Source organism: Populus euphratica, unplaced genomic scaffold (assembly GCF_000495115.2).
Source record: "Populus euphratica unplaced genomic scaffold, PopEup_1.0 scaffold35.1, whole genome shotgun sequence".
In the NCBI taxonomy this organism is placed as follows: domain Eukaryota; kingdom Viridiplantae; phylum Streptophyta; class Magnoliopsida; order Malpighiales; family Salicaceae; genus Populus; species Populus euphratica.
The window spans coordinates 798,337-824,601 of record NW_011499860.1 but is presented as its reverse complement, the minus strand read 5'-3'; the positions used below and the strand labels follow the sequence as shown (position 1 = coordinate 824,601).

The following is a 26,265-nucleotide window of genomic DNA, read 5'->3' as shown; positions in this document are numbered from 1 at the left end:
ATTTTTTAATTGATTTCTTTTATTAATTTCATCCTTTAACATTGAGTTTATTAGAACTAAGGCTTCATAATTTGTTTGATTTGCTTTTCATGTGTTTATCATAATTTTATAACTTAGCATGAAGATTAATAGGTTAACTAACCCGAATTGAGCTAATATATTGTCATTTCAATATTTACATACAAAAAATAATCATTTTGAATATTTATTTTGAGTCAAATTATGTTTTTAACGGTCATCAAGATTCTTTTTAGACCCGTCAAGTTGATGGGATAACATCGAGTCAATTCCCACATGATTTCAATTTTTTTTTTATTGGAAAAAAATTACCATTGCCAAGATTTTTTATGTTAAAAATTATTTTGATATAACTTAGCATAGCGCGGGCTAATGAATATTATTCATTAGAATAGTGTTCTAACGAATTTGCCCCTAGCTCAAAAACAACATCAGGCTAGGATTTGAGGGTAAGATGATTTTTTAACCATAATTCATTGTCATTTTTAAATTATTTGGGGGTAGATTAGTCTTTTTAATTTTTCATCTGACCTATAGCGTAGTGCTAGTCAATAAGCATTATTCATTGGAATAATGTTATGATAAATTTACCCCTAACTCAAAAAAACATTAAGTTAGGATTTAGAGTTAAGATGGTCTTTTTAACATGATTCAATGTTTTTTTCAAATTGTTTAGAGGTAGATTAGGTTTTAAATTTTGTTAAAACAATTAAATTAATTCAGAAAAAACAAGCAGCTTAAGCATAAAGGCTTTTATGTCTTTTTCATTTTTTAATTAAAGTCAAATTACTCAATTAACCTTTGGGTTCACAATTGACCAAACTATTCTTCAGAGTATTTTGGTCTTTTTATCTTGATTTTGTTAATCAAGTTAACTCAAGAACTTTTGTATTTTAATAAATGTTTACTTCTTAAAAACAAACAGAGTTATATATATGTCGACAAGTGGACGGTAAGTTTAGGGTCATTCGGTTAACAAACATCTTCTATGTGATGCTTAAAAGTTCTTGATGCCCCCCGATTAGACTACACGTGTGGTAAACGCACTTCCAGTTTAACGTCAGTGACTAATTCTTTTTTTTTATCTTTCTTCATCTCGAATTTCATGTCAACCCTTTCAAAGTTTAAAACCAACTCCTTCAAATTTTTTCCCCTTAACATTTGATCCCTATCCTTTTTATTACTATTTGTTTTATTTTGAACAACCTGTAAAATTAAAATTATTTTTTCAATTTCACTCCTTTTTATTTTTTATATTTCAAATTTGGTCCTCGTTCTTTTTTTTATTATTTTTTTTGCAATTTGATTCTCTTTAGTTTTTTTTTTTCTATCAAATTTGATCATTATTTTTTTTTTTACTTTGACAAGTTTTTAAAATTAATATTTTTTTTATGATTTCATCTTTCAACATTAAATTGGTTAAGAATTAAGCTGCTTAACTAAACCTGCATTTACTATTTACCAGGTAGCAAGTTTCAGAGATTAGACCAGGTTTAAAAGGTTTGCACAGGGTTTACTTGTTTTTATTTTTTATTTTCTTAGTCAAATTTGATCCTTGGTTTTCTTATTACTATTTTTTTATAGGTTTTTTAAAATTGATATTTTTTTATGATTTCATCATTCAATATTTATATCATTTGTTATTAGGCTTTAATTGGTTGGTTGAGAATTAAGTTTCTTAACTAAACTTAGTTCTACGATTTCACAAGCTTTGGATTTTAGATATTGATCCAAGTTAGGGGTTTTTTTTTTAAGCTCATGTTTTTTAAATTTCATTTTAATTTCAACATTTATTTAATTGGAGACTAAACTTTATTATTTTTATTCCTTTTTTTTCCGTAGAATTTTTTGTTGATTTTAAAAATGATCAGGATTTTCTCAAGTCTTTTTATTTGTTGTTCATTATTGTATATACTTTGACTAATCAACATTAAATTAGTTAGGAATAAAGCTTCTTAATTCAACTCAAGTTTATAATTTTATGAGTTGCGAGTTTGAGATCTTAGCTCAAATTTAAAAGGTTCACTTGGGTGTGCTTGATTTTTTTTTTAAGCTGATTTTTTTAATTTTATCATTAAGCATTTATATCATTTGTGATTAGACTCTGTTTTTTTATTTATTTTCCTTTTATATGATGTTTTGTGAATTTTTAAAATGATCTAGGTTGTTTTTGTCTTTTTATTTGTTATTTTTTGTAAATTTACTTTTACAAGTTTTTTTAATTTTATTATTCAACATTGTATCGGTTAAGAATAATTTTTTTTGTTCCATCATTCTAGGTTGAGATTTTTTTATATTATGTTTTGTGATTTTCTTTTATTTTCTCTCTATTCGTTAATCTTGGTCCTATCACTTAAACCACAAATTTTGTGGGTTGGCTTAGTTTGGCACAATAATTTTTTAGGGTTGCTCTTTTTAAATTTAATATTTTTTATGCTCTATCCTTCAACATAAAGTTGTTTTGGAATCGAGTTGTGTGATATTTCTCAATTTTCCTTCGATTCATTTATCTCATTTGTAAGTTTCGAATCACAGAATTTGGTTTGCTTGATTATTTTGGGTTACTTTTTTAATTGATTCTTTTATCAATTTCATCCTTTGATGTTGGCTTTGTTTGGGATTAAACTTTGATGTTTTTTTTATTTGCTTATCGTAGTCTCATGACTAATTTTTATATTTGGCATGCTTGTTGAGGTTAACCTAGATTATTTTTTTTTATTTTTTTTCTATCTTTCTTTTCATAGAATCTCAATTTCATGACCCTTTTTCTAAATGCCATGTGACATTTGACTAAATAACCGAGGGTAAAATTCAAAAATATATTGAAAAAAAGTTAATTAATTTTTAAATTAATGATTAATATAATTAAGATCAAACAACTTCATAAAAAAATAAAAATAAAATTATAAAATTTAATTTCTAATTAATTTAATATTGAAAAATAAAATAATTTAAAATTTTAAAAAAAAAAAACTCAAACCAACATTAGCTAACTTGTTAAACCCGTAATTTGAGTAATGAAATCGGGATATTTTCTTAAAACAAATTTACTAAATTTCATTTTCAAGAAATCCACTATTGAAGGTTAAAATCAAAAAGGAAAAAACAAACTAAATCCATGAAATCAGGATAATGTTATATAAATCAAATTAAAAAAAATTATGAAATAACCTAATATTGAAGGATGAAATTAAAAACAAAAGGCTAAAAAAATAAGATGAAGAAGATTGAGTTGATGGGGGTTAAGTTAAAAAAAATATTCAATTAAAAAATGACTTAAAAATAAATCGAGTCAACTAGGATTAACCTATCAAACCAACAACTTGAGTTAACCTGTCAAACCCACAACTTTGATAATAAAATTAGGATAATTCAATAGAAAGCATATCAATAAAATTTATGAAGCCCAATTAAAAAATTATTCAATTAAAAACGAGTCCATAAAAAATAAATATAGTCAGTCCGGGTCAATCTGTCAACCTATAACATAGGTTATGATATTTAGATAGTCTTATAAAAAGAAAATTAAGAAAAAAATTACAAAATCTAATTTTTAATCAATCCAATATTAAAGGATAAAATTAAAAAAAAAAACTAATCTAAAAAATTACTCGATTCAACCCAGATTAACCCATAGAACTTAATAAAATAGAATGTGATATTTTTTTTATATAGTTTCTATAATATAGTATAATTTATATGCTGTCATCTTTTAAGTGTTATGTTGTTGTTGTGCTTGTAAGTGGATGTAAATTTTAGACAAAAACTAAGAACAGAGCAAAATGCGATGCAACCAAAAATGCCAATTGTAATCATGTCCGTCAAATTCCTCAAAATAAACAATTATTGAAATTTTTTAAAAAAGAAATCAAGGGATAGAAAATCTATTTGCATGAATCCTAGTCTTATTCTATATAAAGATCGATTAGGGCTTCAAAAAATAAATGAGGACATCAACACTCTCATAAAATATTTATAAAAAACATTATTATAAACACTCTGGCTTTCCAAGTAGTAGATAATCCATCCCTACTTAATTTTAATCGTATTTACTGGAGTGCAAATCTGAATTTGAAGAGCTGCAAATATCGCAACATTTCATTCCATTTCTTAGAATCATGTTAAATTTAAATCGATGAGGTCGTGATTCACAGCTAATGCAATTACCTGCTTATCAAAGACATAATCACTAATTAATTAGTTAATTAATCAAGATATACTTAATTATATCCATTTGTATATATCTTAAATTTTGTTTTTAACATGAAATATTGAATTCTTTTTAATATACATTGGTGTAAAAATTAAAATAATTTTTTTTATCAGAAGTAATGTGAATAGTTATTTACATCCATTATTATAGCCAAAAAAAAATAATTATCAAGAATGGAAAGCGGACGTTTGTCTCAACACCAAAGGTAATGCATGCTAAGTAGGGATTATTAAAATAATTACAGACAAGCGTAGATATCAAAAATCCTCGTGCGGGTGCGACTGACCTTTTCTTGGAACCACACGTGGCTCTCGAGACTATAAGAGTTTGCTTTCCACGTGCATTACCGACATGTACAATCAGTAAGTGACACCGACGGTTTACTACCTGTCTTTAATTAATTATGTGGGCCACCATTTTTGGCTTTACTCCCAATCTTCACCGTCCATTTTGCTGACTCTGTCTTCTAAGTCGTCGGTTGTTTGTCGTCGTGCTTGTAACTAGCTTTTTTGAAAAGTTTTTCAAAAACAAATATTTTATTATGCTAATAATATAATTCAAAATATTATATATCTATATATATATATTAATAAATCAGATTTATATATAAATATAAAAAACTCTATTTAAAAAATAAAAACCTCATGGTTATGTTTTAAAAGAAAGTTTCATATGAAAAGATATTACATATTTTTAGTATTTTTTATTATGTTGATATAAAAATATAAAATATTTTAAAAATATATTATTAACTATAATATCAAACATACAAGATTTGTTCACAAGGAGCTCTCAAGTCTCTAGATAAAAACACCAAACTAAAGTGCTAATTTTTTTGACAAGAAAAAAGGGTAGAGCATCAAAATTTCAAATAAAATACACTTAAAAAATATAATATTATGAATTAAATAATGATCAATGAGCAATATCCTAATAATATAAGATAAGACAAGATGAGAATTTATATTGATCTTCGCGGTTAGCAGTCAAATAGCCACCACAAATATAAATACTGTCGGTACGCGAGGTGGGTATATATATTAATTCTTTTTTTTTTTTCCGTCAAAAGCATTCTTTATTGGATATATAGTAAGATGAGACAAATATTAATCCGGTTATTCATGATCCTGCTGTAATGATGTGAATTTTACCAACTTTGTAGAACATATATATATTGTAACAAGAATTTATCATAACTTGTTTTATATACATATTGTTATATTACTGTGTGCATTATATATTAATTTAGTGGGTTTAATTTAAAATTATTTTTGGTTGATTCAGATTAAATAAATCTGAGAGTATCTTTCACTAAATCACATCTCACCGCCTAATTAGGTTTGAATTTAGTACCTTAAATCTGAGAATCCCAGGTCTTAACTATTAAGACATCCTCTTTTAATATTTGTTTTTAAGAAAAAAGTTCAAATATTTAATTTATGGAATTCTTTAGTAAAATAGGGTCATTGCTATTTTTAAATTAATTTTTTTTTCTAGAAAATTTTACAAACATGTCCCTTATATTCAAAAGACTCAATCCAAGAGAGCCTTGACCGGGAGAAAAGTTTTATATTACTAGGAAATAACAGCCAATAAAATAAATATTCATTAGAAGAAAGATAGGTGTAGTTTAACCAGAAAAAGAAAATTACATTATAACCCATTTTATTATTTCATGGAGGTCTCGTGGAATATTCTCTTAGGATGGTTGCTAGCAAAACAGACGTGTGTAATTTTGGAGGGGTCCAATATATGTTCAATACAATGAACCTTCGTGGAAATGAATACGTACGTGTGTGTCTGTTATCTACGTGACCAATCATCTACGTTCCTCATATCCTATATATATGTAAAGACACAGAGACACGACACGAGCATTAAGAAAAAAGAGGGAGATGATCACGAGAGGTTAATCAAAAGCAAATTCAAAGTTAGGTTTGATCATCACAGACAAGATTCAAATCATGGGAGGGTATGAGCCAGAAAAACAAGTATGCAGGATTCATCCGTATAATGATCAGAAACAAGGGGTTTGTGCATCATGTTTAAGAGAGAGATTAAAGCAACTAATCTATGTTAACACTTCACAAGCTGCAATCATGGCACCTGCTTCGTGTTCTTCTTCTCCTGGTGATCCTTACTCCCCCGCTTCCTCTTCAGACCATGTGTCTCGCCGCCGCCATCACCGGAACATTTCGGATAATAATAATAGTATGGGTTCAATATCCTTCAGGGTAAGTATTGGTGATCGGTTAAAGAAGAGTAGATCGCTTGCTTTTGTGTCAAGAAACCACGTTGGAGAGGTCAAGAATGGGAAGAAGAATAACAGGGGATTTTGGACAAAGTTGCTTCATTTGAAGGGAAAGAAGGATCAGGTTTTGATGCGTTCTGGTGTCTCTATGAGTGAAAGGTTGTATAATTGATAAAAAGGGTTTCCAATATATATGAAATTAAGCTGCTGCTGCTACTTCTTCTTCTTCTTCTTCTTCTTCTTATTTCCTTTGAGACTTCTTCTTCTTCTTCTTCTTCTTTCCTTTGAGGAGAAAATATGAGATTAGGGTATTAGGAAATAATTAAGCTGCTATGTGTATAAACTGGTCTACGACTATAACTGATTTATTTTGTTTTGTTATGAAATGTTAATCTCTAGTACTCTACTTCCCTGATGATTTTGATTAGTTGAAGAATTTTGAGAGGTTAATTTCTTAGTACTGAATCCATCTTCGTGGTTTTATAAATTGTTTCCTCAAGACAGATTATTTTTATTCTGCGTAACAGGCTTTAGTCATTGATGGAAAGCTTCAGGATGCAGAAATGGATGGATTCGTCTGCCATGAATCTCTTGCTTTTAATACATCTGAAATTCTTTTTTTCTAAATTAGGAGTCCGTTGCATTCGGACGGTAGGGTTTCTCTATCACCCAACCCCCACATGCCCTACCTTTGAATCCGAAACTCAAACACTTAGATTTAGGAGTTCAAATTAAAATTAATGACTAAACTTAATTTCTTCTTGAGACCAGTAGTAGATGGAGTTGCCATCACGGTACTGTGACAACATTGGTCAGATAAGTGCTTAATGCTCCCTCACAAGTAAGTTAACTATTGCTGGTACCATATTTCTTTTGACTTCCCCACTTCATTTTCATACATCACGGGCTTGAGAATTTCTTGGCCACCTAAAAAATGTGGAAGATTGACTTGGAGACCGTTCATTGATTACTAACATATATCCAGACGCTGTTTATTCTGAAATGTAGCTGAGGTTCAATGCTTTTATCACATATTAACAATTACATCTTCAAGTTGAAGATAGAGAGATTATTACATGATTATAATAACTATTGTTTTTCAAAATATTTTTCATTTAAAAATACATTAAATAATATTTTATTATTACTTGTTAAAATTTATTTTTAACACCAACAAATCAAATCAATTCAAGAATATTAAAATAAAATAATTTACTTTAATCAACCTCCGTTTTGGACGGTTCTGGACCACAATTCCACATGGACACTTTGGTTAGCTTGGATGGTAACTGGATACGCTTCCCAAGTCATTATCATCAAGCAATTCTAAGAGAAGAAGCAAGAAGTTTCTTGTGAAAGTGCCAGATTAGCTATGAATAACATACTAACTACCCAACCAAGTTCAGACTTAATTTAGTTTTAGACGGCGAAAGTAAAACCTTTTTTCTTCTTTCAATCAATTATCATGGCCATCCTCCCGCAGTTCATAGCATTCGGAGAGATTAGGTAAAATAGTGGTAAGAGTTAAAAAGGGTAACAGAGTAGCTTTCTTCGCCTGTCCTGAAGATCGCTCAGTATAAAGCATAAAGTCAACAAGCAAACTTTAATCAACATTCTCGGCAACGAGGCATACCTTTCATCAATCTTCAACGTTGCTTGAATTCCAAAACAACGGGCCAAGGGGAACGTGCCCGTATGTAGCCTTTCACTTTCAGCTATAAGAACATCAAGAAATTTCTGTTCGGATGTTATTAGCGTGTACACTACCCAGCAAGGGGAGCTTGTGACGAAATCCGTTTTAATGGTACAATTCACAAGACAAAATTTTGCCTACACAAGGTCAGTAGTGTTCATAAACATAATCCTACTTTTGCTATCGTATTATGCGTATGTAGCCCCCCAGGATTCAATCAAGATATTTAATATGAGCTGGGTATCGCCCTTTATCTGTACACCTTATATTCCAGTCTACAACAGGCATATAAATTTCATAGTGTCATGGCCAAGGCTAACATTATCTGGTAGGACCTGAAATCTTGATCTCGGTCCCATGCCCGTCTTCATCATCATCACTGAGACTTCCCCGGTCTGCAGATGGTCGTTTCAGTCTCTGGAATATCTCATCAAGGGATTGAGATGATGAATTGCGAGAGACAAGTTGTGGTTCCTGAGTTTGGCGTAGAGGAAGAAATTTTTTGGCTCCGATGTTTGCTTTAAAACTCTGAAAACCATTCTTCATTGATTCCCATTTTGAGGCCAAACCCGCTGGTGGTCCAGCTGTTGTATTTTTGGAGTGAGAATCCTCATCATCAAGCAATGACACCTTTGTAGAGGCAACGTTCTTCTCCACCAGCCTCATATTGGCTTGTCTGTTCTGTTCTCTAAAGGCAGCATACTTGTTACTGACAGCTTCTCTGCTTGTGCCATATCTCTGACTTTCTTCTTTCAAGGATTTGGATTGGCTTCCCTTTCTGTCCTCAATGCCTAAACTGCTTGCTGCCTTCATTTCAACAGCAGTCCTTTCCTGAGCATTTTGCTTATGAGTTAGAAGGAACATAAAAAATCCAGCTATCATTCTAAGATGACTGGGAAATACAATAATGATGCTTTTATGATTGTATCACATAAATGAACCTCCACGTTAGTTGCAAATCTGTCATTCTAGAGGATCTAATCCGGACATATTACAAGTGATGCAAATAAATGCAGATGTGCACATGTATAAGAATAGCATAAAAAATAGATTGATTTCATTGCTTAACAGGAGTACATACGGTACTATTGCTTCCAGACTCCACATCCACACCGTTAAAGTTTCTTGCCAGTGGCACAACATGCTCGCCAACTTTTAGTCCTTGTTCCAACCATGATCGTTCTAGAAAAAAAAATATATAAGAGGGTGAAGGAGAGAGCTTATCAACTATCAGGGAATGATTGAAATTCTTAAGTTTCAAGAATGTACTATTGTAAGTGCAAACCATTGACAAAGAGATTGTGTGTGCTTAGCATTGTGGTAGCTTTTGTGATTATGGTGTTAAAAAAAATAGTTTAAGAAAAACACTTTTAGTTGTGGTTTTAAAAAAGTAAAGTAAAAAACATGTGTTTGGTTAAAACTGCTTTGAGATAGATTTTTGCATGCAAAATAAATAAAAAATAGGTCTCCGTTAATGAAAAACAAGTTATTTTAGCTTCTACAAAACCGAGATTTGAAACACAATTATGTGTGGGACAAGTACAAAAGGCTGAAATTATTTGACTAACCAAACAGTTTTTCCCTTACTATTGGGAAAAAAGCAGAACCTATCACAATATCAAACAGTCTCCAAGTGCAATTACCTTTTTGTAGGATAATTAATCCTGAAGGATCAAATCCATCAGTATCATCCGCCTCGGTTTGAAACCGAAATCTCTTCAAGCTTCCAAAGAAACCAATTACTCGATCAAAGAAATTGCTTGCAACCAACAGGGTGTATATAACCATAATAAGCGGATAGATTCTGTTAAAATCATTTCCAAAGAATGGGACGGCTTTGTCGATTTTCCCCATTCGCTGCAACCAGAGAATCAACAGGGGCCAAAGTAAAACAGTCAATTTTCATGTAGGTAAAGGATAAAAATTATCTTATAGAAATTCTATGGTTATAACAGTTTGTTAATCAACTGACCTAGGAAATGAAAAATAAAATTACAAGTAGAAACTCTCTTATTCATATAGAGACAGGGACATATATCATTTGTTAACACACTCTTTTCTCTTAAATAAAACAAAAGAGCTGCCAATTGAAGCCCAGCTCAAAAACTGGAACACTAATTTGACAGACACATTTGAAACTTAGGGGGTAAAAATTAAATATTTAAAACTCAGATCATCCAAGGATTCTTACAAGGATAGAGCAGCCATAACAGATAATTTCTTCAGAAAGAAAAATATAAGTAGTGAACCCATTCCCTAAAGGGCATTTCCTTTTTTAGTCCTTCCCAAATGTTATATGAAAAGATATACAGACAAGTACTACTTGAGAGCATCCACAGTTGCTGGGTTGGTGAAGTTCCCAGGGGTTCGATTTTTCACAGATTCATTGATCCTCAAACATAGAGATAAGCAAAGTTCCATCATTAAGTGATAAATGGGAGGTTCATGGAAAGTTAAAATCCCTGCCATGAAATAGGGCATGAAGAAACAAGAATGGAGATCAATCTCGGAGCTTTTGATCAGCTCCCTTAATAATACGGAAAACAAAGAACAAAAGAGAACCCACTTAAAATCCAACCCCAGAACAGGAACATCACACTGAGCATACGATGGAATTTACCATTAAATAATTCTCACATACTCAACTAGTCCAGTTTTTCTGAGCAAAACTGTGAAAAGAGGCCCGGTAGAAAAACAAAGTAAATCAAAAGGTTAAGCTTCAATCAGAACATTCATAAAAGTTCAGTAACTGGGAAAAGACTGGGAAATCTAATATTTTCTATACCTCAAATGCTAATCTTGGCAACAGATGAGACAGCAAGACCTTAAATATCACTTTATTCTATTTGCTCTTACAGCTGGGACTAAATATAAATAGAGAAAATAGAAGGAAAGTTACCTTTTCAAATATAGTTTCCTTAGAATCAAGATTGATGAGGTTGAGAAAGTTGTAAGAAATTGGAGGAGCGTATCGAGCAACCATCCTAGCACAGATGATACAACAAGATAAACCAATTTTCCCAATAGAAAGGAGGGGCCAAAAAAGGGAGCAGGGGAAGGGGAAATTATGACAGTGTAACTCTGAGTGGAAAAACTTACGAACATATCATAAGCAAGCTGACTGAACTTGTCTGCCTAGGTGTTAAAGAGTAAAACATTAACATTCCGATTTTGAACAAGGAGTAGTATGTGCAGATGCACATATACATCAAAGGTACAAAAGCCAAAACCTGGAATACATTAACAATAGAAGAGTGGAGCAAATTGAAAGTAAGACCTGTGTACTTCATTACTATTAGCACAAATCACATAAACCACATAAAGCCATGTAAGAATTGTTGACAAAAGAAAAGAAAATACCTGCATCGATAACTCTTGTTTTCCTACAGAGTTTATAAGGATTGAAAAAAGAGAGAGATCAACTCCACCAATTAGTAGAGTTGCCTCTGCAAAAAGAATTGCAGCTGACATGGTCCCCAGTATGACTGCCAACACCTTTTTAAGTTGTTTTCTTAAGATGCATCGCCACAAAAATTCTGCATGATTTTTTCTAAGGTTTCAGCCTCAAGGCTTGTCAAAACAACAGAACACCTATACATATACGCATGCATGTGTGTGCAGTGCCTGTGTATACACATAGCATATGTACTCATAAGCCCCTCAAATAAAGCAGAAAAGATTATGCTGGAGAATACAATCACTGCAAAACCATGTTATTATCTATGGATTTCACATCAGGAACTTGATAGCAAGGCCATCTATGAAACTAATATAAAAAGAACCCAGACTTATGACAAACCAAGAGGGAACCCTCATCATGATACTTTGAAACTTAAAGGAAAGACATGGGTTATTATATCTGGCAATTACCCATTGTATCAAAGAAAGCACCCAACTTCCCAGTCCGAGCAGGCTTGAAGCTTGAAATATATTGCCTAGCATGACAGCATACAAACTCTCAAGTCCAGAGCATCCAACTTGGGGACATTCAAAGAAAGAGACGGGAAAATGGGAATAAGGAAACATAATTAGGACAAACCATCCAGTTGAACTGCCGCGCTCATAGTTTTTAACAGTGTCTTCCAGTTCAAGCGCTTCCATGACATAGGTCATATACTCACTGCAAAAAAGAGAGAAAATTATATTTAAGTAGCAAGAAAATAAAAGTATTCACGCAAACTATTTTGTTAAAGAATGAGGACAGGTATCTAAATAGCAAATCCCAAAGATGCTAAAAGCATCATGTGACCACAGATGCATAAACAGCATGACAAAATATCATCAACCAGTTGAGTAGCAGGAGGAGAGCACATTTGTCACACTATCCTTCTCCCTCCTAGCATGTTCAGTTACCTTCTCCAGCTCATATAAAGCGACATTCTCCATTAATTCAATTGCCTTGCAGCTTGGTGACTCCAAGAATTTTTGTACTCTTTCTTGATCTCTTCTATAAAATTAAAGGTAATGATACTGCCTTCTGCCAATAAAGGACCACCCAACCCCACCAAATGAAAAGTAGAAAATTTTCTGAAAGAGTTCATAATCTCATCTATGCAGTAAAGAAAAATAACCCTCTGTGAACAGCTTAGGGCATCCCCTTATAGAAGTAGCATGGCAGTTCTTGCAAAGGAGGTATACAGGTGATGAAAATATGAATTTATAAATGATACTGCTCCCATACAGAGAGTAAAAGGTGCATATACATGTCAAGCAAAAACAAACTTAATAAGAACAACTTTGAGAAGTATGAGCATATCCTCTACAGATGAACACATATCAAATATTAAATTTTAGCATTCAGTTCACCTTCTGCAACGATAATACTCTTCCCGAGCTCCTCGAAGATGACGTCTGAGTGTTGCCATTGATTTCTCATCTGTGTCATAGTCCATATCATTTTCTCCCAACCGACCGCCTTGTGGTTTAAAGGATGGGTCTTGCTTAAACTGAAAAATTGAAAAAATGCTGTTATAAGGAGCACTTTATGGAACAAGCGAAGTCTAGAAAGAGAACAAAAGAAATAGGAAGAAGAAATACCATTTGTGCTAGCATATTATCAATAACATCCATGTAGGGTCTCAAAGGGTCACGCTTGGACATCTGATTGGATGTTGCTTGAGCAACCTATTAAGTAAACCATCATCAATAATAAACAAAATACCACTAAGAAATCAGGTGAGACACAGCCATGCTTGGTAATAAGAAACTAAAAGATTTCTAAAAATGCAGACCAAAATGCATATCTAACAATGCCTCGTCCCCTAAAAAAATAAAAAGAATGAACAAACTACTGACAGGTACAATTACTCGATAATTTACTTAATAAAAAAAATAGATGTTCAAACTGTGAGGTATTTACTGCCCACTAAAAGGATCCTGATATCAAAGCAGCCATGGATAATTCTGTGTTTGGAAACCCTGCAATGAACCACATAGCATCCAGCACTTACTATCTATCTAGGGTTTCCAATAGCATCCTAGCCATGATGCTTTAGAAGCAGGCTCTGGTGAGTGAGCACATACAATCATAGCTAACCATGATTGTAGTTGCCTGTCTGATAACACTATAAAAGACTGTTAAGTATTGGTAAGCTAAAGATACATTCTATAGCAGCCAATACAATACATATGTAACAGGCTCTGGAGTATTGGTGATCTAGAAATGAAAACCTTGCATGCGCGCGCACAGGTACATCACATAATATATTTATGACATGAAAATCCTACTGAACAGAAAAAGAAAATGTAATAACACAGGTGACAGAAGGACTAGATGTTCATTTGGCAGGACAAAGAGAGCACCATACACTGCTTACTATTAATCCAGCATGTCTAATTAAATTTCCTAAATACAAAAAAGGATCAATGTGTTTGTCCCACAGTTTCTGAATTAGACCAACTTCGATGGAACCAAGGATATGGATAGAGAAAATTTACTTAAGCATGGATGAGGAAATAAAATATAAAACCTTTATATGAGACATGGACAAGGACCAGCCTGTGGTGAAAACTAGTAAAAATACAAACTTAACAAATAGCAGAGAGCAGTAAGATTGAAAACTCTACTTTTTGTATAACTTTTCACACCAATCTGAAATGAGAAACACAAAAATACTTACTACAATAGCATTTGAGAGATCTTGATGAGCATCGTCAAGTCTCACAGCCATTTTGGCAATTTTATGAGAAAGTACTTTTTGGCGGGTGGACCAATCTGAATTTCTCCATAGGCCCTTGGGAATTTCACTCAAACCAAAACCAAGAAGAAATGCACCGGTAACAAGTCCAAAAGTATTTGAGCAAGCCATGGCAAAAGCAAGCACATTTCCGATCCTGTCAATGAAGATGGCAAATCACGAAATGAGTGAGAGATTTTCTTAAAAAGCCAACAAGAAACAAAAGCATCCACATATTCATATTTTTGTTCATGAATTTACAAGAATCCACCACTATACCGCATCCAACATGACTGGCTGATAAAAAATTATCTCAAGATGTAAAATATGATAGCAGGCAAAGCAAAAGATTTTACAAATAAAAGAAGGGCTTCTGAAGTGATGAAATGAATGAACAAGGTTAGAAAACAGAACTAAAAAAAATCTGTGAAAGCAAACTCTGTGAATATAAAGGAAAGAACTATAATGCACTTCAAAGAAAGTAACCTTTAAGAGGGAAAGAAAGGAACCTTATCTTGTGCATGATGATGAGAAGTATAATTCCAAAGAGGCCAATGGCTCCCACAATTAAATAGAAGACTAAGTTCGCGCGTACACTAGTCTTTAATCTTTCTACAACAGTGAAGTCTCCTGCATCTTCAAAACCCTGAATAAGGGGCACCACAGCCCTGCTTAGAGATAACATAATTTAAATCCATGAGGAATCGAGCATCTACAAACTAGGAAGAAACAACATGTACAAGTATCTTTAAAACCAAATGAAGTAAGAGTTCAAAACACACATTCGACTATTACAGCTTCCCATTTGCGCACGAGTCAAATGAACATCAAACAGGTTGTCTATGCGTTTGTATACAAAATACTAACCAAAAGGACATCAACTGATAATTTATATAAAAGGTCACAAATAATCTGAAATTATGCCAACAATTCGGGGCATTAAAACACAGCGACTTACCAGGTAAGTAAAAATGTACTCCAATACGACCAAATCCAGTAGAAAGAAATGCCTCCGCGATCAAGATCAAATTTAGTCTGTAGATAACATAATATAAAAACAAGGAGGAAGAATCAATCTCAAAATAACTGCAACAAAATTCAATACCTGTCTATAACTACGACTATTATAATCTAATGTTCCTCTGTCTAGATTTCTCCTCTATTTATGAAATTAATTGGCAGAGAAAAATCAAATTCAATAAAACGGAAAATAAGATGTAATCGTGCAATTAAACCACCGTGTAGATATCGGCAGGGACGAGGATGATGATGGCGAGAGAACAAAACCAGGTGTATCCAACGGTGAAGAAGACATAACGAGGAACCTCGGGTCCAGCGAAGTATCTGGCTGTTAAAATCACCATGCCTAGGGTTAGAGGTAACGAGATCAAATAAAACACCCACATCTCTCTTTCTTTTTCTTTCTCAAGCGATTTGTCTTTCTTTGAGAGAGAAGAGAATAGAAGAGATGATGGACCCGGTAAAACGGATCCCGATCGCTCCAAAATATAATTCTGCTTCTGTTTCTGTTAGTTTTCCGCTTTCCTTTTTCTTTTTTATTTTTCCTCAGCCATCATTCGCTTCAGGTTCCCTCTCTCTTATTCTGCGTTTTGGTCTTACGTTGCGCGCTGTGCAGACCAGACTAGCTTCTTTTTTGGAAATACCTCAATTACGTTAAAAGTTATTTTTTTAATTGTTTTTTATTTAAAAATATATTAAAATAATAATTTTTTATTAGTTTTAATATTAATATGTAAAAAAATTCAAAGACACATAAAAAAAAAATTAAAACTGGAAAAAATAAAAAGTTTGACTCATTCTCAATTGAGTTTACAAACTATTTTATCAATTGGGTCCCAACGTCTTAGACATTTTTTAATTGGGTGAATTGTCAATGTTTTTCGTCATTTTCATGTTTTGTTATATAAAAAGACGAGTTTTGGAAGAATTAATAGCGATGGATAAAAGGACAGATTGAGAAATGTGAAGGGGCATTTGGGATTTAATTGACAAAATTATTTGTTTTGATACTTGATTGAGAAATGTTGACACAGTTGTTTTGTTTGAAGCTGTTGGACCTGCTTCGAAATCTAATTTGATTGAAAACTTAGGTTGTTAGCTTATTAAGCCAACTTTAAATTATTAATATTGTCATATCACAAACGAAAAAAATAATTTTTATTTTTTTTTAATTGAAACGTATTATTTTGAAAACCTGCTTCAAATCAATCTTAGCATCCCTGGAAGTTTTGAAAACTACTTCACAGCTTTTATATGAAATATAAAAACTTTAACTTTTACCCATGAATCCAGGCATATTCTTCATAATATGTTTCATAGATAATTACCTATAAAACCACATTTAATTAAACTTGAATATAATAAATATCACAAATCAAGAATTCTACGTAATGATTTTTTTGTTTAACATTATTTTTATTTATTTTTGTGATGGTTGATTCCAGTCCATAAAAAAATTAGAATTATTAAAACTTGTTGTTTCAACATGATATTCATCCCAATTAAAAAGTTATTTTTATGAATATCTCTAAAATGAATTTTTAAAATTAATTATGAATTCGTGATCATTCTTTTTATGTTCTCAGGGCTCTTAACCGATACCAATTAATGGTTTATTAATGCAACTTATCTCTACGTGTTTTTTATCAATAATTCTTGAATATTTCTTTCTAATTATGTAATTTATTTTTAGATGTCTTCTATCACTGTTTTTTTAACATTTACCTCATGGGAGCAACTTTCTCATCCCATCTTGCTTGAACATATTATATTTTATGATTTTTTTAACTATAATTATTTAGCAGACACTACAAATAAATAATTTGAGATTATTGAACTATGGTATCAACTGATATAAGCAAGAATACAAATAAAAAAAAAAAACCGAAGCCAAAAAATATCATCACATGAAATTCTAATACATAATTTTATTACTTAGTAGTTTTTTAAGTAGTTTATCTCTCTAAGAAATTTAAAACTCCTTAAATAAACCAACATAAACAAATTAGAAGACTTAAAAATAAAAAAAAAATTATAAAAATTATAAACCAACTAGAGAAAATAAAATTATTAAACATGATATTTAATTTTCTAAACTAAATTAAGAAAAAAACAAATAAATTTTTTTCTAAAAACATTCTCGCATCAATAATTTTCAAGATCTAGTTTTGCTACTCAAAGATTTTATATTTTTATTTGATGATGATAATAGAGATTCTCAAAACAGTTTATACTTTAATTAACACAATTATTTTTGTAAATGATGTTAAAAATACACTTCTCATATTAGTTTAATAATATTTGAAACTGGATTCAAGATTCACCACGTGGTGGTATATAAAAAGTAACTAAAAAATATTATTTTCTATTAAAGGAAAACAAAAAAAAAAGGTCTATGATGTTGATGAGGATGAGCACAATAAATGAATAAATACTGAACCAGGCCATACCTACTCCAGTTAATGTCATCTTCAATAACATTTGTTTCTCTCTCTCTCTCTTATAATGGGAAAATGAAGATTAATTTGCAGATTTGTTTAGTTAATGGAGAACTGGAGGTTGACATGCTATACTACTTATTTTCTCTACCAATTTTTTTAATTAGGATAACAACTTAACATGAATTTAATAGATATTGATATAAATTGATTCAAATAATAAGTCTTTTTAATAGCCGATAGATTTTTGAGACTGAATTTAAACTATGAATTCTGTATTTAGCATTGTAGTTTAATAGTATTTTTAAAAATTTATACTTTTTTAAAAATTAATAATTCTTTTTTAAAATAAATTTTTTAATATTTTTAGATTATTTTGATGCATTTATATTTAAAAAAAAAACATCCTAAAAAACAACTCAGATATTTTTTTTAATTTTTTTATATTATTTTAATGCATTTATATTTAAAAAAACATCCTAAAAAACAACTCAGATTATTTTTTTTCTTCTGTCTCTGTTTTTGTTTTATCGTTTTTTTCTTCTGAATTGAGGGATGGGGTTTCACCGGGCTAAGGGTGCTGGCCAGTCCAGTCATTATGAGGGATGGGGTTTCACCGGGCTACGGGTGCTGGCCAGTCCAGTCATTAGATGATATGGCCTTTGTCCCTGCCTGCTCCCTTGAATTTTTAGGCTCCGCAACAAATTGCTGAATCTCCAGTTTTTGGGCTAAAAAACAAACAAACTATTACTATCGAATTTGTCTTTTTCGGACCAAGAGATCTACGATGAGATTCACTCGGGCTATGGATGTTTGAAGCCCAATAAACTTATAATTGGGATCCCTTATTGGGTTTCTTTCTGGGCTTTTAAGCTTCATAACAATAAATGGATGATTTCGATTCTTTAAATTTCGAGCCTTCAAATCTATAATAATAAAAAGTAGTGCTTTCAAGTGAATAAATCAACAGCAATTTTGTTGAAAACAAAACAGAGAAATAATCTTTTGCATCCAAAATTCTAATCTTCTCCGTGACACGAAATTGAGATCTTCGGACTCAGGTAAGATTCAAGCAAGGTTTATTCTATGTTTGATCGACAAGATTCACACTAACCATATGTTTTTATGGTATAAAAAGTGGCCCAAGCTTGGGGGAAAAAACAAAGCTCTACGCACAGAAAAAGAGCTGCCCAGTGACATCCTGAAACAAGCGATCAGCTTAGGCCCTTCAGTTCCCTTAAAAGGTAGAAGATAGCATAGAATAGGAATATTGCTTACACACAGATGGCCTATCTTAGCCAATTATGAAGGATGCTCAATGCGCCTGAACCCCACTTGTGTGGTTTCATGTTCTCTGACAGTTCAGTCGCCCAGAGACATTTTTCTTCTTTTCCTTACCTCTACAAATTCCAAATTCTAAGTTCCATCCACCTAACCTTAAATCCATGTCAGTGTCCTATTTCGAATACTATTTTGAGTGCGCAGGGAGGGATTGATTGGGCCACTAGGGATCCACACGACCTTGAAGCTTTGAAAGCACTATCATACAGACAAGAAACTGTCAAAATTTGAAGCTTCCTTCCCTCTCTTCATCATTACGCACACCCCTTTTCTTCTCTACCTTCGGATCACCTCCGCCTCCCACTTTTGACCCTTGAATTAATGGGAATACTTTAGAAGATTCTCAAGACATGCTCAGGTAGAAAGCTTTATGAATGCACTTCCTTTGGTGGCTGTCCACCGGGGCTCCTTTCGTGAAGTTGAGGGCCATTTTAGCTTTTATCCTCTTTTCCCAATGCTACTTGCTTTTACTCGATTGCCTCATGAAAATCTTCATTTGGTAGTGATCACCACCACACGTGGCTGTGACTTCATTTAATGGTTTTGAATCTACCCATTACAAGAACAGGTTATCATTACGTAAGGAAATAAAAAGGTGTTTTTTTATAAAAAAATATTTTTTATTTAAAAATATATTAAAATAATATTTTTTATTTTTTAAAAATTATTTTTAATATCAATATTATAAAATGATAAAAAACATAAAAAAATATTAATTTAAAATAAAAAAATAAAAAAATTAAGCGCCGGTTTAGGATTATAGCCGTGGTTGCGATTCAAAGTAATTTTTTTTTAGAAATGCATTACAAAAATATTTTTTTAACTTTTTAAAAATCAATTTTTATATTAATGCATTAAAATGATTTAAAAATACTAAAAAATATTAACTTAAAAAAATTTATTTTTTTTTAAATGCAGGTTGAACCGATTTTCAAACAGATTCTAGATTTTTTTAAAATATTTTAAAATAAATAAATAAATGTCATCAAAATAACTTGAAAATATAAAAAATATTTAAATTTTAATTAAAAAAATAAATTGAACTGTCTAGCAAAAACAAATTCTAAATAGAAGAAGTCTCATCTCAATTACTCAAATATATATAGGCCTCGTTACTTTATGGAACTCAAACATTTTGAATACTTTTTTTACCCGTAAGTTGGACTCTTTTTTTAACCCATGATGAAGCCTTTAGAGGAAAGACAAGAATACATGCCTTGATATCCTACCATGCATAGTTCATGATCATATACTAAAATCTGCATGGTATAGAGGGAAAAAGATATTGAAATAGGAGTCTACTCCCAGTTGAGAAATAAATTTCCACGAATTTTATAGACAGTTTATTCTTTACTGAAGTGGGCATCAATAGCTCTTCAATGTGTTTAAAATGGTGATAAAAGTTACTTTTTAAGATTTTTTTTCTTGAAAATAAATTAAAATATTATTGTTTTTATTATTTTTTAACATTATTATATTAAAAAAATCTAAAAAAAGAATGATCTTTGAAGTTCCATGACTTTCAAGATAAATCAATCCCGAGCTCAGAAATTTCAGACCTGGTTCAGAACTCCTGCAAATATGAGTCAAGCATTTGTGGTGTTTATTCTTGGGACATTCGTATTGAATTGCTAGTCGATCCCAGTTATTTTCTCAAATTAATTTTATTACTTTTTTTTTCTTTTTGTGATAATAAATAGGTTGCTATTTTATTTTACTTTTTGGTTTTGATGTTAAGGTTGCTGTGACATGTAATTTAACTTATCATTTCTACGTGCTTCAGGTGTACAAGATTCGATTCTTATATTTGAAAAGTTATTTTCTCTCTTTTTTTGTGTTGTCCCGGACATGAATTGCCGTTGAATTTAAAAAAGGTTGACTTCTAGAATCAATAAGAAGTAAAGGTAAGGCTAGATCCGACACTCACCTAACCTATAAATTGATAAATTAGGGTTGGTATGGAATTTTCTGTTAAAAATATATTAAAAAAATTATTTTTAATATCAATATATTAAAACAATCTAAAAAAATAAATTTATTTTAAACAAAAAAATTAAAAATTAAAAAAAAAATATACACTGCATTACCAAACACTCCTTAAAATACCATATTTTCCCCAGCTGCATTATGAGTAAGAACAATAAAGAAATATTTTGGTATTGATAAGATATTTATAAAATATAGATTTTAATTATGTATTAAATAATTTTTTTATTTAATATGAAGATAGAATTATATCATATTAAACTGGATTAATATGCAAAAATAGTAAAAATAATTTTATAAAAAATTAAATCTCTAATTAACTTAATGTTTAAGAAGAAAATGACAAAAAATAGCATTTAATTAAAAGAAAAAATATAAATGAACTTAAGTTAACCAAATAAATTTGTGCTAACTAAATAAACTTGTAATATAAATTATACACGTTATTAGACTTAATAGATTTTTTATATTAAAAATCATTTTTCATTTAATTACACAATAATAAAACATATGATAATATATATATATATATATACTAGACATGTGGCTGAAATAACATAAGCACATCAACATTAGTTAAATTAAATTAAATTAGCTAATTCCAGCCCAGTCAACTTAGGTCTAAAGTTCAAGTTTTACCATTGATTAATATGATGAAAAAGATATCTTAAGATATATGTTGACGTGAAAAAAACATTACGATGACATATTGTCTGTATATTATCTTTTTTTTAAAAAAAAAAAACTCATAATCTTAGTTGGTGGGAGTGTATGCAATTAGACAAACAAAGGAAATTGCGCAGATGGGAGTGTTCAAGATCTATCCGCTGAAATCCAAAGCACAGCTTGTCTTCATGACAGAACATGCCCAAGCTCAGGGAAACAGCATCGGTGAGTCGGGAAATCTTCTACCTAATAAAGCAAAAGAAAATGACTTCCATTGAAATTTGCAGAAGGCAAATGCAATGGAGACTCGAGACTAGAGATGGGACGTCTTTTACTTTATGCATAAGATTACAAATAAATTGCGAGGCATTTCCATGCAAGAAATCGAAGGAATTCAGACAATTAGCATCCAACCACTCCCTCCGACAATAATTCATCATGCTCTATTATTTTGATACACGTGGTCATGGCTAGGGGTCCTCATGAAAATAATTTAAAAGACAAAGACGTGGCATTTAATTGTAACTTGTAAAGAGAAATTATTTGTTTCTTTTATTAATTATACGTATAATGTACGAAAGTGGGTTGAATTAAAATATGGGAAATCATGATCCTCTTTCTCGCAAAAAAAAAAAAAAAAAACATTTTCTACCCGTGTAGGTTTTGACAACCTATTAGAAAGATTGTGTATTTCATATCAATGATTTTATTGGACTTGTAGATATGACAATCAATCATTCTAAAAAAAAAAAAACTCGTGGGAAATAATGGTACAAGGAGAATTGTTCTTACTTCTTCTCTTTTAACGCAACCCCAATATTAAATATCCATACATTTGATTTGTGGAGAATTATTTTTAATTAATAGAAGAAGTTGCATTACAAGCTGGTTATCTTGGTGCTTAAAAAAAGCATGTCTTAACTGTGTATCTAAAATTGTTAAGCTCAAGCCTATTCATATATTATTTTGATTATTAGGAATATGGATATTTGAGTTATTTTACTTGTATATTAATTAATATTACGGATCTTAAAATTAATAATTATATAAATTTTAAGTAATTTTGAATTTTTTTTGAAAGAATTCAAACTCATGACTATTAAAAAAAATTTAAAATTTAATTAATTAAGCTACCCTTCAAATTACATATTATGATTTTTAATTTTAATATTTGATTAAGATTCATAAACTTGATTTAAAAAACTTATTTAAAAATATACAATTCAAGAGATAATCATGGAGCCGGATGATATTTTGAGGATTAAAATTGACATGAAAGACCCATTTCCAAGCTTTTTAAATAATTTGATTTTCTAATCATGTCCAAATTAACCTTTTGATTTATATGTTTTATTTATTTATTCACTCTACAATTGTTTAATTAGGAATATCTTGAATTCATTTCGTTTATTTGTTTACCTCCTAGTTAGCTAGATCAAAATATTTAAATCAACTCTCTAGTTCAACAAAATTGGTGAGTTTTTCTTCATAATTATGGTTTTTTCGAAGGTTTTTCAAAATCAACAAACCCCACTAACCATGATATACACTTTGAGAATTGTGAGTGGGATTTTCTTTCCATAAATTAGTAGTCACAAACTATAAATTGTTCGGTGATAAAAAAATTATTTTTTAAGATCTTTGTAAGACCGCAAGATGATAAAAGTAATTAATATCTATCCATCACATAATAGCTCAAAGATTATTTCTGGCAAATCTCTTCTAAGTACAAAAAAGAATAGTAATAATTTTAAGGGGTGTGATGTCAGATTCTATATTTATTTTTTAAAAGTTATTAGTTACTTATATAATTATTAATTTATAAAATTAATTAAAATATTACAAGTTGATCAATACATCCACCTTAATTATATTTAAAAAAACAGACAGCCACAATAAGATAATTAGGTCTTTACCTGCTGCAGCTCAATAATATATAAATCAAGAAAATTGTGACATCAAAGCGATTCATTTTCCGCTGACTGTGATGGGATAAAAAGTACTAATTTTTTCGTGCAGACAAACAGTGTGAGTGTTTGGCTTTAGCAAAGCGACATGTCATATCAGTCATACTCTTAGATTTTTAGGCTTCCTTCGCCTTTTTTAAAGGTCAACCATTACTGCTTATTGGGTGTTCGAGAACGTCCTAGTTTTTATTTATTTTTTAAATATATATTTTACTTAAAAAAAAAAACTTTTAAGTTGGTAGTTCTTAATTTTTGTAATAATTTCATTTGATGGGTTAAGGTAAAAAAATATAAAAAAAATAATTTTATAATATTTTTAAGTAAAAAATATTTTTTTATAAAAAACCTAATCTATAACTAAATACATCTTAAGACATCAAATAGTTATAATTCTAGATAAAAACATCATGGATTGTCTGCAAGAACACTGGATTCACCAACAGTATTCCTCTGCACAGTTTTTAAATATGATTTTACCCTCAAAATCATATCATAAACCTGGTTCATTTGTATCAAAATAATTTAATTAATTGATTGATGTAGCTTAATCTATGTATAAACATGTTGAGGTCATTAATTAGAATATGTGCAAGCTTCTTTATTTTTAATAAAAGACTATGTACAAGTTTAATCCTGTTATATTTATTTATTTACTTATTAAACGTCACATATTAAGCTTCTGTCGGCCCAAGAGATCAAATCACAACCGACATGACCCGGGATTGAATGATTGATCATAACAAGACAATTAAATTAATCGAGACCCAAAAATTAATATTAATTCCACTGACTTCTTTCTTTTTTTCTAAATCAATTTACAATAATTAAGACCGCATTACAGACTGCGGGGCTGTCTAAAATTATTGGATTTCATAATAATTCTTGACTTCCTTTTTTGGAAGAAGATAATGTTGTTGCAATTCTTTTTTTGTAAGGTCGTTGATTCCTTTATTATTTTATTATTATTGATAATTACAGCTTTTGAAATTGGATTGGGACTTGTTTTTCTTTCTCGGGCCTCCTCGTAAAAAAGATTACTAATTAGCGTCTTCCTATAAAGAAGCAAAGGCTCGTTTTGTAGTTGCATTAGAGTAATTTTTGTTTATTTTTATGTTTTAAAAATATTTTTTAAAAAATTAATTTTTATTTTATTTTTTAAAATTAATATTTTTTTGGAGTTTTTAAATAATTTTGAAGAGCTAATTTTAAAAATAATTTGGAGTTTTTAAATCATTTTGAAGAGCTAATTTTAAAAATAATTTTTTAAAAATAAAAAAATATTATTTTGATATATTTTTAAATGAAAATTATTTTCAAAAGCAACCACAAGTATACTTTGAATAAACATCTCTAATAATTTGTTTTTGTATTTTGATTTTTTTGTGTTTTTATTGATGTTAAAAATAATTTTTTAAAATAAAAAATATATTATTTTAATATATTTTTCAATAAAAAATATTTTAAAATATAACTATAACCATACTTCCAAACATATATAAAGTCATTTATCAAATATCAATGACTAATTAAAAGCAACCTCAAGACAGCACTGAAATATATCTGTATAGGTAAACTAGCAATTAAAGATTTAAAACAAGAAAAATAAACAAAAATAAAAGAAAAAAAGAAAGAAAGATTGAAAATCATTATGCTTATGATCATTCACCTTGAACAAATCATATATTAATATAATCTCCAGCGAGAGAAATCAAGAAAAATCGAGAGCTATACGTATGCATCTCGCATCTCGTCATACAGCTAAAGCACAAGTGATTAGAGGCCATGGATAACACGAACAAGAGAGCTCAAGGAATCTTTCTTTTGTGGGGGTGGTGGTGAAGAGATGGCATGGCTTGATATAGAGGAGGCCATGGATATCCCCGAAGGGATCCTTGGATTTTATAATCGTGGTCCATGACCCAGTATTGTACCTTTCAATAAATCACAAAAAATAAAATAAAATAGCAAGCATGTCCAAGCTAATATGCCAGTTCATATATATCATGATATTAATAAATAATGTCTCATTGGGTGGGAAACTCTTTGGATCATGACTCCTGTGATGCCTTTTCCAGGTATTAGATTCATAGAAAATATATTTTTGTCACCTTTATAAACATTCCTTCTAGGTTAAACAGAACCACAGCCATGTGTTCACAACATCCCATATATATATATATATATATATATATATATATCATAGCTACGAGCTAGCTCTTGCCAGATGCAATATCACATCGGTTATGCTCCTTGACGTGAACTGGTCTCAGAGTGTCGACCACATGCTACGTTTTTCTGAATATTCCTAGTTTTCAGGCTCAAAATGCCATGTTTTTCATGTCCCTAGCTGCTGGAACTCTTATCTAGATGTTATAAGACTATAAAAATGCTAACTCATCTAGGGAGTATGTCATATGCTAATTCCTATCTATGATGATCTCCCGATTTCTAATTAAAAGCTAATATGACCGGATAAATATGTATATAAAAGAACAT

The 26,265-nt window shown here is 30.5% G+C and overlaps 2 protein-coding genes across 3 annotated transcripts; one reads left to right on the top strand and one right to left on the bottom strand.

The window, feature by feature from the left end:
• The first annotated feature begins 6,195 nt into the window (after positions 1-6,195).
• On the top strand, positions 6,196-6,654 carry LOC105124676 (uncharacterized). Its single transcript, XM_011024783.1, has one exon. The coding sequence runs from the start codon at positions 6,196-6,198 to the stop codon at positions 6,652-6,654; it is 459 nt and encodes a 152-aa protein (XP_011023085.1).
• A 1,484-nt stretch (positions 6,655-8,138) lies between these two features.
• Positions 8,139-15,990, bottom strand: LOC105124493 (LMBR1-like membrane protein). Of its 2 annotated transcripts, XM_011024528.1 has the most exons (14): positions 15,590-15,990; positions 15,310-15,386; positions 14,861-15,019; positions 14,295-14,508; positions 13,213-13,299; positions 12,982-13,121; positions 12,215-12,295; positions 12,046-12,110; positions 11,536-11,711; positions 11,275-11,405; positions 11,075-11,159; positions 9,819-10,032; positions 9,257-9,357; positions 8,139-9,006 (listed from the first exon to the last, which is right to left on the bottom strand). In XM_011024528.1, the coding sequence occupies exons 1-14, from the start codon at positions 15,755-15,757 to the stop codon at positions 8,497-8,499; spliced, it is 2,208 nt and encodes a 735-aa protein (XP_011022830.1). In that variant the 5' UTR covers positions 15,758-15,990; the 3' UTR covers positions 8,139-8,496. The 2 variants fall into 2 exon arrangements, with proteins under 2 accessions (XP_011022830.1, XP_011022831.1); XM_011024529.1 differs by lacking the exon at positions 15,590-15,990 and having other exon boundaries at positions 14,861-14,997; positions 15,310-15,392.
• Between the last annotated feature and the right edge of the window lie 10,275 nt (positions 15,991-26,265).